The sequence below is a fragment of the Olea europaea genome, unplaced genomic scaffold (genome assembly GCF_002742605.1).
Source record: "Olea europaea var. sylvestris unplaced genomic scaffold, O_europaea_v1 scaffold1737, whole genome shotgun sequence".
In the NCBI taxonomy this organism is placed as follows: domain Eukaryota; kingdom Viridiplantae; phylum Streptophyta; class Magnoliopsida; order Lamiales; family Oleaceae; genus Olea; species Olea europaea.
Window position 1 is genome coordinate 27,056 of NW_019235080.1, and position 17,418 is coordinate 44,473.

The following is a 17,418-nucleotide window of genomic DNA, read 5'->3' on the forward strand; positions in this document are numbered from 1 at the left end:
AATATTGACTAGGTAAAAATTGTGCTGCTATATTTTCACCATTGTTTTTTTTGTCTAAAAAACGTTTTAGGGAAAATTATGGGTGAGACTCCCCAAGCTTCACGAGGATGTGATTATGAGTTCTCAACTTTAAAAAATGACGTTTAGAACCGTTTATACGACTTTCATGTGTCTAACAGTAGAGGACAAAAACATTAAGTGCCCATTTTGCATGACTTACTTTTGCTTCTCATAGAAAAGTCTTTGAAAGAAACTATTTAATTTTTGTTTGAAAATTAATTTTTAAAAACATTTCATATTTTAGAATTATATTTTGAAAAAGTCACATTGGATCAACTTCTTCTAAAAGCTCTTCTAAACAGAAGAAGAACTTTCATAAATTAGCCAATTAAATAACTTTCTTTTGACTCTTGAAAAGTCATATCAAACGAGTCTTATCCTTCAATTCAACTAAAAGTTGTATGCAATTTTAACTCGATTCAATCCTTAAAAATTTAGATTCACAGATTTTAATAAGTTGGAGAACTGCAATCACAATGCGTGGAAGGTTGAAAGTCCAACCCAGGAAATTTCCATTTCCTTAAACTTTCCTCTATGCCTCTGTATATATTTCCAAGTAGGAAAAAAAAAAAAAAAAAAAAAAAGAGAGTGAAAGCAAATATTTTCGGGACACGGTCGAAAATGAACCAACCAAGAAAAGGAGAAATCGAGTGAATCTAGAGAGAAGATCTGTAACGAGATTTCAAGAAAAAGGAAAGATCAGAGAAAGCAAACTCAAGTCAAGATTCAGCCTGTATTACTCATCCTCCCCCTTTATCTCTTCCCCAATTCAATTCAAGATTCATCAGAAAATACCCATAAACGATAATCATGTCTTCATCTACTCAATCACCTTCACATAAAAATAATAGCGCTGAGACATCAAAGCCCACAGTAGAGATCAAGAAACCAACTTTCATATCACAACATATGCAGAAGCCAGCATGGGTCCTCCCATACAGAACCCAAACCCTTCAAAGTCTATACACCATAGGCAAGAAGCTAGGCCAAGGCCAGTTTGGGACAACCTTTCTGTGCACTGAGAAATCAAGCAACAGTCCTTATGCCTGCAAGTCCATACCCAAGAAGAAGCTGATTTGTAAAGAGGACTACGAGGACGTGTGGAGGGAGATTCAAATAATGCACCACTTGTCTGAGCACCCAAATGTTGTGAGAATAAAGGGAACGTACGAGGATGTCCTATTTGTGCACATAGTAATGGAATTGTGTGCAGGTGGGGAGCTCTTTGATAGGATTGTGCAGAAAGGGCATTATAGTGAAAGAGAGGCTGCCAAATTGATCAAAACTATTGTTGGGGTGGTTGAGGCTTGTCATTCTCTAGGGGTTATGCATAGGGACCTCAAGCCTGAAAATTTCTTGTTTACTAGCGCTGATGAGGATGCTGCTCTCAAGGCAACTGATTTTGGCCTCTCTGTCTTCTACAAGCCAGGTATATATGGGAATCATTTTAGTAACTTATAATTCTTCATTAATTTTTGTAAGATTTGATCTGAAGATTTATTTTTATTTTTATTTTTTATTTTTTATTGTGTTTGAATTGCTGGGTAATCCGAGTTTTGTACAATCCACATTTAGGTTTGGATGTGATATATTATCTTTTGTTTGTGATTGATTGCTCATTTGATGTCTGTACATTACTTTAGTTTTCACGGGTACAAGACATGATTCTTCCTTTTCTAGGAACTTTGGTTTCAACTTGGGATCTCCCCTGTTTCTAGTCATTTGTTTCCGATCTTGGTATTATGGTATTAAAGTGATCATTAAAAAATAATTAAAATAGAAAAATGACCAGCGACAAAATCACCAATGGTATCTGACGAAAATCAGTATGTGTCACCTATTCGTATAGAATTATTGATAGTAACATCATCTGTGATCACCGTCAAAATCATCCATGGTAATGAAAACCTTGTATGTGTTGGTGATAGGTACGGAATGATCAACAGCAATACCATCAGTGATTATTGACGCACATCCATTGGTGATTACCGACAGTAATGTTGTCAATAATCACCAACGGTGCTCCAGTCAATGATCACCATTTCTTTACTAACAATATTATTTAATTCTGCAAGTTGGGGATGTGTCTCGGTACTTTTTTGAAAAATTGCGTGTTGGAATTTCCATGTCGGTGTTTCCTACATTTCAGTCTTTCTAAAATGAAATTACAAGATTCAAATTCTTCTTCTGTTTTTTTTTTTCCCTCCCCAGATGAAACTTTCAGTGATGTAGTGGGAAGCCCTTATTATGTTGCACCTGAGGTTTTGCGCAAGCATTATGGACATGAAGCAGATGTATGGAGTGCTGGGGTCATTTTATACATTTTGCTCAGTGGTGTTCCACCTTTCTGGGCAGGTGTGTTCCTTCTTGGTTCATTCATTTATATTTTGGATTAGAAAGTCTTTTAAGAATTCAGTTTCTATAATCCTAATTCCTACCAATAACTAACGCCTCTTAACTTTTCATACTGTTTCCAACTCCAGAGACTGAGAAGGGGATTTTTCGCGAGATATTGAAGGGAAAATTGGATTTTGAATCCGAACCATGGCCTGGCATTTCAGGTAGTGCTAAAGATTTGATACAGAAGATGCTGGATAGGAATCCAAAGACAAGGTTAACAGCACATGAAGTTCTGTGTAAGAATCTTTCCTGAGGAGATGATAAAATCTGCCCTGGCACCATGGAAGCGATTCTTGTTCTACATGTTTATCACAATGATCTGACTGTTTTCCTTTTCCTTTTCAGGCCATCCATGGATTGTTGACGACAGAATGGCTCCTGATAAGCCACTTGATTCTGCAGTTCTTTCACGCCTCAAACAGTTCTCTGCGATGAACAAACTCAAGAAGATGGCTTTACGTGTAAGGGCTTTTTTTTTTTTTTAATAAATAATATATATTAATTATCAAACTCATTCGTTTCTCTGCAAAAAAATGATGGATAATTTATTGTGTGTGAAACCATAGGTATTTCATTTGTTCGTTAAGAATTAACACCAAACTTATCACAAATAACGAGAACAGAGATTTGTTGCTAAGAATAATTTTGAGGAATCTATTCCATTCCTGAAAGAGTAACAGCAAACAGGGGCAAAAATCATTTTAATTGCTTGTTCCTTAAAATTTGTTTAGACATAGTAGAGAACAAAGATATTGTTTCAGTAAAGTAATGCTGATGGGATTCTGGCAGAGACACTTAAGCCCTTGTTTGATAACTATTATTTCAAAACTCTTTTTTTGTATAATCATTTTCAACCACACTTACACGATAAATATCCTGCAAGTAAATTCAAAATTTTTCCCCACTTTTTAACCACACATTCTCCAAAAAAATCACTATTCAAAACTTCATTTTACCCAAGTAATGGTTGTCAAAACATGGGCTAAATCTTATGAAGTACAAAAATGCTGACGTTTTATGGCTTTCTCTAATTTTTATAAATGTGGATTTAACTTCAGATCTTTTTTATATCTACATAAGCAAACTATAATCACAACACTTGCTGTCTTGCTTGATGCCACTGAATCTAGATGAATAGTCAAAATTTATGACTTGGGATATGGTAAAAAATATCTCAACCTTAGATGTAAGTATGTTTGTGTTCTGTATGAAATTAGTGTACCAATATTTGAACGCTGTAATTATGTCCTATGTCAATTTTGAAAACAGGAAAAAAAATAAAGTTGAGAAGGAAGGCATATCTTGTTAATTTTATCATAAGCCCTGATTTTTGCTCCATTTTAATTTTAATCTATTTTTCCATTTCTTCTTTTCAACCACACATTCGTCAATAAAATAATATTTCACGTAAATTCAAAACTTTTCCCTCTTTTTTAATCACACATTTTTTAAAAAATCACTATTCCAAAATACATTTTTCCCTAAAAACTAATTTTAATGGAGCCCAAATGGTGGGTAAATATAGTAGTTGTGGCTTAGGGCTTTGGACTTTTATAATTCTTAGAGAATCATATCAAGCTTTAGTTAGCTTTCCCCGTCCATGATTTTCCTATCCCTTGAGGAAATTGAACATTTTTGAGTTATATGCTTTAATTAGTAATAAGACCATCTAGTTTTTAAGAGTTCAAGTCAACGAGAATACATATTCTGTATTTTATTTAACTGGAACAAAAATTAATCATCTTTTGTCCGAATTTTACTCGTAGCAACTCCGATGTTCGAATCAAGATGTCTAATTAGGCCATGGAAATAAATTAATTTTTTTCTTCTTTTCATTAAACAGAAGTTGAGTTCTCATCTTTAGAACAGTAACCGATGCTGATGGTTTAAAAGTTAGCTACTCAATAATACGTTTGAGCATCCAGTTTGTTTTTCTTTCTTTCCTTCGTTTTTTTTTCCTTGCTACCAATTGATGTTAACACTCATTGTTAGTCTCTTGCTTTCATAGTCACATAAATGATAGAGCTGAACTATTCTACCTCAATTTCATGCCTAATTTCCACATATACAAATTTTCTTTTGCTCTTCTGCAGGTCATTGCAGAGAGATTATCTGAAGAAGAAATTGGTGGTCTTAAGGAGTTGTTCAAAATGATAGATACAGACGATAGTGGAACTATAACTTTCGATGAACTTAAAGAAGGTTTAAGCCGTGTAGGCTCTGAGCTGATGGAGTCTGAGATTAAAGATCTCATGAATGCTGTGAGAACTCTCTGCTGCTTTGTTTTCATTTTCATGACTGTCATCTTCTATTTCAAATTAGTATAAAACGAATCTGTCTTGGTATTGGCAGGCAGACATTGACAACAGTGGAACAATAGATTATGGGGAGTTTCTAGCAGCTACAGTTCACTTGAACAAGTTAGAGAGAGAGGAGAATCTAGTTTCAGCCTTCTCTTTCTTCGACAAAGATGGTAGTGGTTACATAACCATTGACGAGCTTCAACATGCCTGCAAAGAATTTGGTTTGAGTGAGCTTGACCTTGATGAGATGATAAGAGAGATTGATCAAGATAATGTAAGTTGTGCACTCCCTGTATTTCTTCTCTGAATTGGATATCTCTCTAAATCTCTATATATAAGACTTGGGAGCATTGTTGGATTCTGCGTTAAAATGCTGAAACAACTGACTCGAAATCATATCTTAAAACTTTTGAGACGATTTTATTTAGGTCAGAGAAAAAAGGGTGGAATCAAATCTCCTATTTCCTTTCACCAGATGATGTGTTAATGAAGTTGATGTAAAAATTATTCAATCCAGTCCACATCAACCATTTCTGTCAGTTTTTCATTATGGAAGTCAAAGTTACAAGCTTAGATATGATTGGGGGCATATGATATGGATTTAGGAGCAAAAACGTTTGATACAGTCTTCTATATTAAAAAGGAAAAACAAATCGGTGTCTTAGTGGGCTTTCCTATGTCTTTATCAACTCCAGGTTGCCTTTCAATAACCCGCCATGCTGCTTTTATCAATAAGTGGATCTGTTACAGCAGTATTTTTCCCGTGTAATCAAAATTTGTGTATTCTTGTTTTTGCTTTTACTTTAAAAAAGCTCCGTGATTGCAGGATGGACAAATAGATTATGGTGAATTTGCAGCAATGATGAGAAAAGGCAATGGAGGCATTGGAAGGAGAACCATGAGAAACACAGTAAACTTGGGAGATGCCCTTGGACTAGGACTTTTAGAAAGTAAAGAACGCAGCTGAGAATGCTGATACTAAATTCAACTCTGATTTTCCCTGTTCTGTTTTTCTTTTAAGTTTTTATTTGCTATGTGAAGACTCAATCAATATTCTAATCCAGAAGGCTTACGTTATCCCTTCGAACAGCTGCCTTCCCTTTGAAAAGGTTGCCATTTTGATGCGAGGCAAAATATATCCAGCAGCGCATGTTTACTAATCCTCCCAAGTTTGTTACATTTGTGCTTGTGAATGTGTTACTTTCTGAATTGTTAATATTGATATTGATTATTCTGTTATTTCTAGTACTTTTGGTTGTATTGACCTTCTGTTAGTTGCCTTCTTGGTAAATTTGAAACAAATTACAACTAGTTGGTTATATTTTGTTATTGAAGTGACTAAATGATGACTTGAGCATAATATTTAGAATAGAATTAGATTGCAATGATGCCTGATCCAGATCCCCGACTGCAAATGACACAATTAGCATTATTTTTAGTTCATTTTCAGGGCAAGAAAAGAACATTTCTACCACATGATCATCATCACATCATATCTTCAATGGGAGGCATCTCCATTTTCTTTCACACTATTAGTAATTTCAACACCTTCTTTGCCATTTGCTTCTTTCTCCTTATCTTTCTCTTTCTCAGCCTTTAGCTTCTCTTCTTCCTTGGCTTTTGCTTCTTCCTCTGCTCTCGCCTTTGCTTCTTCCTCGGCCTTTGTTTTTGCATCCTCCAGAGCATTGATCAATCTCCCCAAACAAGCTTCCTCATCATCTTCAGTTGATTTGGGCATCAAGTTTTCTGCAACATCTGCAGGAGTCATTTTGGTTTCATTTAAGAGGTTATCAATCCTGGCAAACAGATTATGAGATTCAAGGTCCAAATAATTCTTTGCTAAAATTTTGAATGCCTCAAAGCTACAGTATGATAATTCTATATGCATATCCATTCTTCCTCTCCGAATCAAAGCAGGATCTAGCTTTTCCACATAATTAGTTGTAAACACAATTAATTTTTCTCCACCGCAAGCCGACCAAAGCCCATCAATGAAGTTCAGAAGTCCGGATAATGTAACCTGACTGTTGTTATTTTCCTCCCTTTTCTTCATCTCTGCCTTAACTGGATGTGCCTTCTCTTCTTTCTTTTCTGCTTCCGTCTTCTTCTCCTCCTTTTTCTCCCTTTGGCCTGTAAGATCAAGAGAACAATCAATATCTTCTATGACAATAATAGATTTACTCGACGTGTCTATCAGCAATTTTCTCAGCTCCGTGTTGTCTTTAACGGACGTCAATTCAAGATCATAAACGTCATATTTCAAAAGATTAGCCATGGCAGCGATCATGGTGGACTTTCCGGTTCCAGGTGGACCGTAGAGGAGATACCCTCGCTTCCATGCCTTGCCAATCTTGGCGTAATAATCTTTCGCCTCAGTAAACCTGATCAGATCTTTTGTAATTTCTTCCTTCTTGTTTGGCTCCAAAGCTAGAGTGTCAAAAGTTGCTGGATGTTCGAACGCCACATGGCTCCAGTTGCTTCTCGCGAATCTGTTCCAATTCTCATTCTTATTATTTGTATACAATTTCCTCTGCCTTTCCTTTACAGTAATAGCCTTTCCCTCTTCTAAAACATGTTTCAGATAAGAACTGGAAACGATATCCATGTGCTTCTTGTGGAAAGTGAGCATTAAATTCCTTTTGGCATCCTCCGTCGGATAGAATGAAATGGATTGCCTGTTGGGAGTGACACAGTTGGAAGTCCACCAAAGCTTGATGCCCTGAAATTCATCGGTGACCTCCTCGTGATCCGCCATGCTAAGAACTATAACCTGGTTGTCGTGTACAATGTTGGCCTTGAGATGCTTTGCCTGCTTTGAAGAATTTTCATTCAGGTACCTTTCGATGGTGGCAAATGCTTTGCTGCGATGAAATCCATCACCTTGATATTCAGGAAATCTTATGTTGATATAAGGGTAAACTAAATTCATGATTTTGTAGATGTAACGCTTGATTAGCCTTCGGAGGTCATAGGGGAAATAATTCTGAAACATGGCTTTAGCCACCATTAGGCCTGCAAGTGTAGAGCCTGCTCCTGCCATCATTTCTCTAATTGTAAACAACATTATAGCGTTTGTGTTCTTTTTCATTTTTTTCCCCAAATACTCTTAAATATCTGATTCACGAGCTTCGTTTTTTGCCGGTACATATAGGAGCTGCTTCTGCTGCATCAGTTGGAGCCTAAGTCTTCATATTGGTCTTTTTTTAATATTGGTTACATGCAAAGACGAAAATTATCAAGAATCATTTGTTTTCTCTCTCTACCATTATATGTTGTTGGTGAGCATACGTCATATATTGTTCCTAGTGCCGACCAGTCACCAGTGGCCATCCGAGATGAAGAGAAGGTGCTTTTCATGCACATTGGGACCCCGTTTCGTGAAAGATATACAACAGAACGAATATGTGTATTTTTCAAATGAATCTTAACCCATCCCATCCCATATGCTTAAAATTCTATATCAGATATTAAACTATTCAGATTCCTATAAACTTCGTTATCTCATGATCTCATTGTGAGTATTTCGAACCCAATTGAACACTTCATAGTAATAGAGACAAGCATTGACATCATCATCATTACATTGCTGTGAATTTATAAATCTTGAGTGGTTGGTTAGTAATCGTCATCTTCCTTTTCTTCGAAATCATCGGTAGGAGTAGAGAAACCTGATCCTGGCAAAATCCGATTGACTTATCTGTTTTTTGGTACACAGAATAGATCCAGCTCTGTAGAAAGAAAACTATGAAATTTGATGGGGTATTTTTATGTATGGCTTAGTCAAATCATTTTTTTACGAAATATTTTCTTTCGATTTAGATCACCGCAAGTGTATGGTTCGTTAACAAGTAATAAAGTGGATTTTAAGAATCTGAATATCGTCCCACAGAGATTGAGTAGTTCAATTGTATTTATCTCGGCCTTAACCGAATCTAAATGATCAATTATGAGTTTTTATCCAAAGAAATCTTAAATCTAAGTTAAAGTACCAATATTATGAATTGGATGGTATGCTATGCAACACAACGTTTAAATTAACTAAAATGCAATTTGATGTTTGAGACGCAAGTTAAATGTATTTAATGAATGTGAGATATACTAGGATCACGAATTCCCAAGTAATGTTCAATTTAACCTTAATTCCACACTTTGACAACACGATAACATTTTGAAGAATCATTACTCCTAAATTTATCCAACACTCTCTTTCGAGATAAATTGAACCTATTTTCATACATCACCAGCCTATATCTCTATGACGGATGCAAATATACGAGAATGCATGTAGTTTTGTGAGTACTTAAAGATTCACGCAAGGTATAGGGGTATATTTCTATCCTCTATCGGACCCTACGATGATTTATACCTTGTCGAATTTATTCCTATTCTTTCGAATAGATGAAACAAACCACCAAAACTCACACAATTACGGGCTCATAATCATAGAAGCAATTAAATGTATATAAATCATTCAAACAATCAATACGTATTTTAATGTCAAAATATGAAACAAAGAATTAAATATCACATTACAAGATTCATCGATCTCCTAGTATAGATTTTTCTAGCCTAACATGATGGGAAGAAGAACATAACAATAAAAATCAAGAAAAGACATCACCCTATTGAAATTCTTGAAGTGAGACCTTGAATCTTGAATTGAATCTTCTTGTTCTTCCTTCTCCTTTCTCTTCAAATCTTCCAAAATAATGTATAATGCGTGGTCTATGTTTTTGACGTCCCTAGGGCTTTAAAAGACTCCCTAAGATTTGTTTCCATAAGAATTTCATTCAGAAAAGGAAACCAGGTTTTCTCAACGTGATTGGCTTGGGCTGTCGCCCAGGCAAAATTCGGGCAGTCGTTCAGGCCAAGAATTTCTGCTCGATAATTAAAAAATCATGTTGAGCGATCTCCCGGTATTTATAACTGGGCTGTAACCCGGTCAAAATTTCTTCCATATGTTGCATTTTAGCCCCCGAAGTCGATTTTTTATTCTTTCAAGTCCTTTCTCTTGCATTTTCAATCCTTTGACTTTTAATTGTATCCAATTGAACCCGAAACATCTTTAATCTTCATTTTGTGATCCGAATCAACTATTGAAATGTTGCAACTTAGTCCTCATACTTTGAATTTTCTTCATTTTAGTTCTTTTTCTTTTCTTTTCTCTTGAATTCTACCACATTCATCAATATAGTCCTACAAAACATAATTACATAGAATTAAGCCATAGTTCAAACTTTTTTATCATAATTAAGTCATGTTTGTGAACTAAACACACTTATCATCATTCACAACTTTTTTAGGCCCAACTTGCTATAAAAAGTTTTTGAAGCTTTTTTTATCTGAAAATATCCAATTTATCCTTCTACATATTATTGAAATATCTCAAATACCGTTAGTATATAATGACCAAAATGCCCAATTTTCATATTATAACCGTTAGTTTACTTTTTTGAAATTCTAGCTTCTTCTTCCTCTTCAGTTTATCTACAATCCTCTACTTCTTTGTTTTTGTTTTTTTTTTTTCCTTTTCTAGTTTTATTCGAAGTATAAAGAAACACATTCAAACAACGAACCCTTATATTTCTATATTTTATATTGGTAAGATATTTTTCTCACTTTTATTAATTTTTTTAATCTTTTGTTTTTTATTTGTACATATATTCATTACCATTTCTGTTTATTAAATTATTTGAGTTCATTTTTCAATATCAAGTGGCTTTGAAAAGTAGAATCTCATGTATTTTAGTTATAGAATCGTAATGGACATTTAAAAAGACAGCGATCGTTTAAAATGACTAAATAGCCGTTTTAAACAACTATGGTAGTTTAGTCGTTTAAAAAACGATAATAGAAATGTCTATAGTCACTTTAGATTACAATAATTGATTATCTGCTAACTTTTTAAAATCTTACTATTCTAATTACATATATGGATTCTACAACATAGATTGCCATATTTTATTTTGGTAATTTTATTAATGATGATGAAGGAAAATGGATATGGAAACGAAGCGGGGATGATGAGATGGTAGAAGGAGTTCCAATATCTTCAAATACTTCATATCATGATTTGTATTGTGAAGTGCTAAACATTTGCAAAATTGATTCATCTTTATATGAAATTGAGATGAGATTTCTTCTACCTGGAAATTGACAGTTTTCAGTTCCAATTAAAATTACTTCAGACAGGTAAGTGCAGTGGTTGCTATCTCTCAACAAAAGAAATTTTCATTATCTAATTTGTGTAACTCTATTGACCAAAGATCCAGTTGACCATATGATAAAATACACTTATCTAATTTATTAAACTAGAGCAATTTTTATTATTTAGGATGAATTAATGCTTAATTTCATACATATTTCGTTTGTTAGGTGTAACTCAAGGCAAAACAATGAAATTGGACAGAAGAGCGAGAAATTTGCTAATTTGGGCCTTAGCAAAAGTTTGGGACTAAATCGTAAAATATTAAAAGTTGATTTGAACATGATGTTAATGATTGAAGAAGAGCAAGAGGCAATTAAATGGTGTTAGAAGATGAATGACCGAGAAGAGGTAAGATATGGATAAAAAGGAATGAAGATAGAAGTATAGGGACCAAAGTGCAACACATGGAAAAGTTTCATAACGACGCACGCGCAGGCCAAAACTCTCGCGTGCTCAAGGGGTTGAATTTCATAAGCAAAACGTAAAACCCATAGGCCCCGCGCATAGGCATTTTTAGGAGAAAAATTAGGCAGATTCTTTTTTTTTTTTTTGACACAAACCCTTATGAAAACAAAATTCATCATGCTATTTAACCTAGGGCGACGACAAGAACGCTTTCTTTGACTGCTGGATGAAAAAAGAGGCTTGCAAGGAGGGAAACTCTAAAAGGCAAAAAATAACAAGGAATTGCAAGAAGATTGACAATAATTGGGGGGAGAATTCACGCAACACAACTAGTTTTTTCTCTTATTCCCTACTTCTTCTCCATGTTTTTTATTGTGTATTTCATTATGTTAATCAATTTAGTTATGAACTTAATTCGTAGATCTAGGGTTGATGTAACCTATTTGAGACGTGATTTGATTCTAATATAGTTATTTCTTTCAGTTTTCCAAAATTTATTTGTATTGTTTTGTACTTAATGCTTTCAATTGCCTAATCAATAATTGAATGAATCGATGTTTTAAATTTGATGCTCGAGAGAGGAAAATTTAGACATGATCTGAAACAATATAACTTAAATTTGTAGGTTTCGAGAGAAAGTGCAAATCTTTGAGGGGTAAAACAAGAACCAAGAACTTTAATAATCTTTATATGTTTAATTCGGAATAGAGATATTGGAGTTAAAACATTAAGATAGGTTCTATTGGCGCTCGAGAGAGGGGATAGAATTAAATTAGGGTTCTTGTCTATAAATTGGGAAAATTCGATGGAAATGGCTGTAGAAGTTCAGAACATGTTGATAATATGGAGAAATCAATCCCTAGATATCCATAATTTGATTTGATTTTTAGAAATTGTCTCACTTTACTTGCATTCTCTATTCCATTTAAACTAGGTTATCATGAAAACATCATTTAAAACTTGGGATTGTCTAAATAAAGTGAAAATCGAAACAATTATAGTACTCAGTTGAATTTGAATATCAATCCTTGTGGGTTCGACACTTTTAAATTCTTTACTATAACACAAAACTTGACACCGTACACTTGCTGTTAAATCAAGTTATATAATCGCGTGGCATGTTTTTGGCATCATTGTCGAGGATTGATTCATTTGAATTCGATTGATATTATTACGAATTGGCTTTCATTTTAATTTGAATTTCTGTCTTAACATTAATTTTTATTTTTATTTATTTATTTTACTTATTTTGTGTTTATTTCTAATAGCTCATTTGTTTCTATTTTCAGTTGTTTATGCGAAAAGTGAGAAATCTTGACTTACTACCTATTGATCCTGAACGAGAACATACATTCCACTTTCTAAGGCGTATACAGAGAGGCGAACGTGAAATTATGGCAGAACAGGAAGTAAGAACAGCTAATGAAGGTAATCAACAAAGAGTTATTCGTGACTATGTCAGACCCATTGTCAATGACAATTACTCCGGCATCGCACACCCAGCAATTGCTGCAAACAATTTCGAATTGAAGCCAAGACTTATACATATGGTGCAGCAGAACCAATTTGGAGGAGGTCCAACGGAGGACCCAAATGCTCACCTGGGCTCATTTATGGAAATTTGTCATACAGTGAAAATGAACGAGGTTACTGAAGATGCAATCAAACTCCGTCTATTCTCTTTCTCCTTGAGGGATAAGGAAAAAGCCTGGTTCCAGTCATTACCGTACGGGTCAATCACAACTTGGGATGACTTGGTTCAGAAATTTCTTACCAAGTACTTTCCACCGTCCAAATCAGCTCAACTTCAAAGTGAAATTGGAATGTTCCGACAACTTGACTTCGAACCATTTTATGAAGCTTGGGAAAGATTCAAAAACGTCCTTAGAAGATGTCCTCAACATGGATTTCAAAGCTGGATGCAAATTGAAATCTTCTATAATGGATTAAATGGGCAGACAAGAACTATAGTAGATGCAGCTGCAGGAGGCACTTTAATGGCTAAAACAGCAAATGTAGCATACTCCTTATTGGATGACATAGTCACAAATAGTTACCAATGGCCAAGTGAGAGGTCAAGTGTAAAGAGAGCGGTAGGACTTCATGAAGTGGATCCCATCACAGCATTAGCAGCTCAGGTTTCATCACTCACAAATCAGATAGCAACACTTACCACTCAAGGAAACCAACAGAAAGCAGATTCAGTTATGGCTGCCTCTTCATCACACCAGGAAATAGAGATAGCAAATGAGCAAGCTCAATATGTCAACAACAGGAACTACAATTAGAGAAAAAACTACCCCTCTAATCACTATCATCCTAGGTTGAGAAATCATGAAAATCTATCTTATGGCAACAACAAAAACACACTTCAACCTCCACCTGGATTCAACACTTAGAATTCTAAAGAGAAACCATCCTTAGAAGACATCCTTGGGACCTTTATCTCTGAAACAAAATCGCGCTTCAACAAAGATGAGTCACATTTAGACAACATCGAAACACATGTGTCCAACATGGGAGCTACGATGAAGAATCTTGAAATTCAAATTGGTTAGTTGGCTACATCAATGAAATCTCAGCAACAAGGAAAATTTCCAAGTGATACAAAAGTCAATCCGAAATAACACTGTAAGGCTGTTGTATTGAGGAGTGGCAAGCAAGCTGGAGGAATTGGACCCACAGAAGAAAGCATTTCCAATTCTGCCAAGGAAGAAGAACAAGAAGTAGCAGAGCAAGAAAATCAAGCCAAGGGAACACAAAAGGCTCACAGACCTTATTCCATATCGTTCCCTGACAACCCACCAATCATCAAACCGGCACTTCCATTCCCACAACGTTTTCAAAAGAAAAAAATTAATGATCAATTTGCTAAATTTTTGGAAATTTTCAAGAAAATTCACATTAATATTCCTTTTGCAGATGATTTGGAACAAATGCCAAACTACGCGAAGTTTATGAAGGAAGTGATGTTAAAGAAATGAAAGTTAGAGGAGTATGAAACAATGAAATTGACAGAACAATGCAGTGCTGTCCTTCAAAAGAAACTTTCCCAGAAGAGAAAAGATCCAGGCAGTTTAATTATTCTCTGCACAATTGGAAGCTCTTCTTTTGATAAGGCCCTCTGTGATCTTGGAGCAAGCATTAACCTAATGCCGTTATCAGTATTCAAGAAGTTGGGCCTCGGGGAAGTCGAGCCAACAACAGTGACCCTACAAATAGCTGATAGGTCCCTCACATACCTACGAGGGATTATTGAAGATGTGTTAGTAAAGGTTGGCAAATTCATCTTCCCAGCTGATTTTGTGGTATTGGATATAGAAGAAGATCAAGAAATCCTACTGATTTTAGGCAGGCCATTTTTAGCAACTAGGAGGACATTAATTAATGTGCAAGGAGGACATTTGACATTGAGAGTGAATCAAGAAGAGGTGAAGTCAACATCTACCAAGCAATGAAGTATTCGAACGACATTAACACTTACCACCTGATTGACTTCATTGATTCTGCTGTGAGAGATGAGAAATTATACATTAAGGATCCCTTGGTGCAATGTATGATGTTTAGTTCAACAAAGGATGAAATCAGTACTTCTGGAGAATATGCAGGGAGCAAAGACTTGTTTGATTGCATATTGGCTCTAGAGTCTGCACCAGTTGAAGACAACTTGTCACAATGTGAAGATATTCAGCAATCAGAGGAATCAGATGACAAAGAAAGCAGTAAGATTGAGCTGAAGCAATTATCAAATCACCTTCGCTATGCATTCTTAGAGGATAATTCTACATCTCCAATTATCATTTCTTCATCACTCACAAGGGATGAAGAAGAAAGATTATTGAAAGTGTTAATGGAACACAAGGCTGCTTTGGGATGGTCCATAACTGACATCAAGGGAATAAGTCCTACAATTTGCATGCATAAAATTCTTATGGAAGATTCATTCAAGCCATCCATTGAACATCAAAGAAGGTTAAATCCAGCCATGAAAGAAGTAGTTCGAGTGGAGATATTAAAGCTACTGAAGGCAGAGATCCTATTTGCCATTTCAGACAGTGAATGAGTCAGACTAGTGTAGGTGGTACCAAAGAAAGAAGGGATGACAGTAGTTAAGAACGACAAAATGAGTTGATTCCAACTAGAACAGTAACTGGCTGGAGGGTGTCCATTGACTACAGGAAGCTAAACAAAGAAACTAGAAATGATCATTTCCCACTCTCTTTCATTGATCAAATGTTGGCAGATTAGCGGGCTACCTTATTATTGTTTTCTTGACGGGTATTCGGGCTACAATCAGATTTCTATAGCACCAGAAGATCAAGAAAAGATAATCTTCACCTATCTTTACGGGACTTTTGCCTACAGACGGATGCCATTCAGGTTATGCAATACAACGGCCACCTTTCAGAGATGTATGATGGCGATCTTTGCAGACATGGTTGAGGACATTATGGAGGTATTTATGGATGACTTTTCAGTGTTTGGTACTTCTTTTGACAACTGCGTTCACAATCTTTCCTTGGTGTTACAACGCTGTGAGGAAAAGAACTTGGTTCTTAACTGGAAAAAGTGCCACTTCACGGTACAAAGAAGGAATTGTACTAAGCCACTATATTTCAGCGAGGGGACTTGAAGTTGACAAGGCAAAAATTGATACAATTGCAAAGTTACCACCGCCAACCAATGTCAAAGGCATTCAAAGTTTCTTGGGCCATGCTGGATTCTACAGGAGGTTCATCAAAGACTTTTCAAAAGTACCTAAACCCCTATGCAACCTTTTGGAGAAGGACACAACATTTGTATTTGATGACGAATGGTTAAGGGCATTTGAAACTATAAAGTCAAAATTGGTTACTGCTCCAGTGATGGTAGTGCCAGATTGGGATCAGCCATTTGAGGTTATGTGTGATGCTAGTGACTAAGCAGTAGGGCGGTTTTGGGACAAAGGCATAATAAGATTTTTCAAGCAATCCACTGTGCCAGTAAAACCCTTAATGGAGCTCAACTAAATTACACCACAACAGAGAAAGAAATGCTAGCAGTAGTGTTTGCATGTGACAAATTCAGATCCTACCTCATTGGCACCAAAGTGATCATTTACACTGACCATGCTGCAATTCGATACCTATTTGAGAAAAAAGATGCCAAGCCATGCCTAATTCGATGGATATTACTACTAAAGGAATTTGATGTAGAGATTCAAGATAAGAAAGGTAGTGAGAATGTCGTCGCAGATCATCTCTCACAATTAGAGAATGAAAAGGTGGTGGATGAGAGATGAGAGCCAAATTTGAGAGACTTTTCCTAACAAGATCTTGTTAGCGGTGTCATCAAAGATCCCATGGTATGCTGATTTTGTTATCTATTTGGTATCTTGAAGATTGCCACCTGACTTGACCTCCCATCAAAAGAAGAAATTCCTACACAATGTCAAGTCATATTTATGGGATGATCCGATACTCTTTAAGAGGTGTTCGGATAGAATAATCTGGCGATGTGTCCCTATGAAAGAGACACGCATTATTATCGACCGTTGTCATTCCTCACCTTATGGAGGTCATTTCGGTCCTACACGCACGGCTTCCAAAGTGTTACAATTTGGATTCTATTGGCCAAACATGTTCAAACACTGTTATGCGTTTGTGAAGACATGTGATCGTTGTCAGCGTACTGGAAACATTTCAAAACATCATGAGCTGCCACTAACTAATATGCTTGAGATGGAGTTATTTAAAGTATGGGCTATAGACTTCATGGGTTTGTTTCAGCCATCCTTCGGTCAGGTATACATTCTTCTTGCAGTGGACTATGTATCCAAATGGGTTGAAGCCATTGCCACACCAATAAATGACGCAAAGATAGTTTTGAAGTTTCTACAGAAACATATCTTCACTCGGTTTGGCACGCCTAAGATGATAGTAAGTGATGAAGGTACACATTTTTGTAATAAGCTGTTCAATTCTCTTTTGGCTAAATACGATGTCAAGCACAAATTGGCACTTAGGTATCACCCACAATCAAATGGGTAAGCAGAAGTATCCA

At 35.7% G+C, this 17,418-nt stretch overlaps 3 protein-coding genes across 3 annotated transcripts; 2 read left to right on the top strand and 1 right to left on the bottom strand.

Annotated features, from left to right (window-relative positions):
- Window positions 1–630: 630 nt before the first annotated feature.
- On the top strand, window positions 631–6,011 carry LOC111377866 (calcium-dependent protein kinase SK5-like). Its single transcript, XM_023001003.1, has 7 exons — window positions 631–1,489; window positions 2,272–2,415; window positions 2,544–2,696; window positions 2,806–2,921; window positions 4,554–4,721; window positions 4,813–5,037; window positions 5,590–6,011. Exons 1-7 carry the CDS (start codon window positions 871–873, stop codon window positions 5,728–5,730), a joined length of 1,566 nt encoding a protein of 521 aa, XP_022856771.1. The 5' UTR covers window positions 631–870; the 3' UTR covers window positions 5,731–6,011.
- Window positions 6,012–6,113: 102 nt separating this feature from the next.
- On the bottom strand, window positions 6,114–8,057 carry LOC111377865 (AAA-ATPase ASD, mitochondrial-like). The gene has a single exon (XM_023001001.1). It carries the CDS (start codon window positions 7,849–7,851, stop codon window positions 6,262–6,264), a length of 1,590 nt encoding a protein of 529 aa, XP_022856769.1. The 5' UTR covers window positions 7,852–8,057; the 3' UTR covers window positions 6,114–6,261.
- A 6,324-nt stretch (window positions 8,058–14,381) lies between these two features.
- LOC111377882 lies at window positions 14,382–14,834 on the top strand. The gene has a single exon (XM_023001028.1). It carries the CDS (start codon window positions 14,382–14,384, stop codon window positions 14,832–14,834), a length of 453 nt encoding a protein of 150 aa, XP_022856796.1.
- Window positions 14,835–17,418: the final 2,584 nt, after the last annotated feature.

What these genes read in the sequence shown, in the direction of transcription:
- LOC111377866 (XM_023001003.1), top strand. Translation starts at nt 871, where the DNA reads ATGTCTTCATCTACTCAATCACCTTCACATAAAAATAATAGCGCTGAG. An exon ending in TTAAAGATCTCATGAATGCT is followed by an intron (nt 4,722 to 4,812) that starts GTGAGAACTCTC and finishes TGGTATTGGCAG; the next exon opens with GCAGACATTGACAACAGTGG. An exon ending in GAGAGATTGATCAAGATAAT is followed by an intron (nt 5,038 to 5,589) that starts GTAAGTTGTGCA and finishes CCGTGATTGCAG; the next exon opens with GATGGACAAATAGATTATGG.
- LOC111377882 (XM_023001028.1), top strand. Translation starts at nt 14,382, where the DNA reads ATGAAATTGACAGAACAATGCAGTGCTGTCCTTCAAAAGAAACTTTCC.
- LOC111377865 (XM_023001001.1), bottom strand. Translation starts at nt 7,851, where the DNA reads ATGAAAAAGAACACAAACGCTATAATGTTGTTTACAATTAGAGAAATG.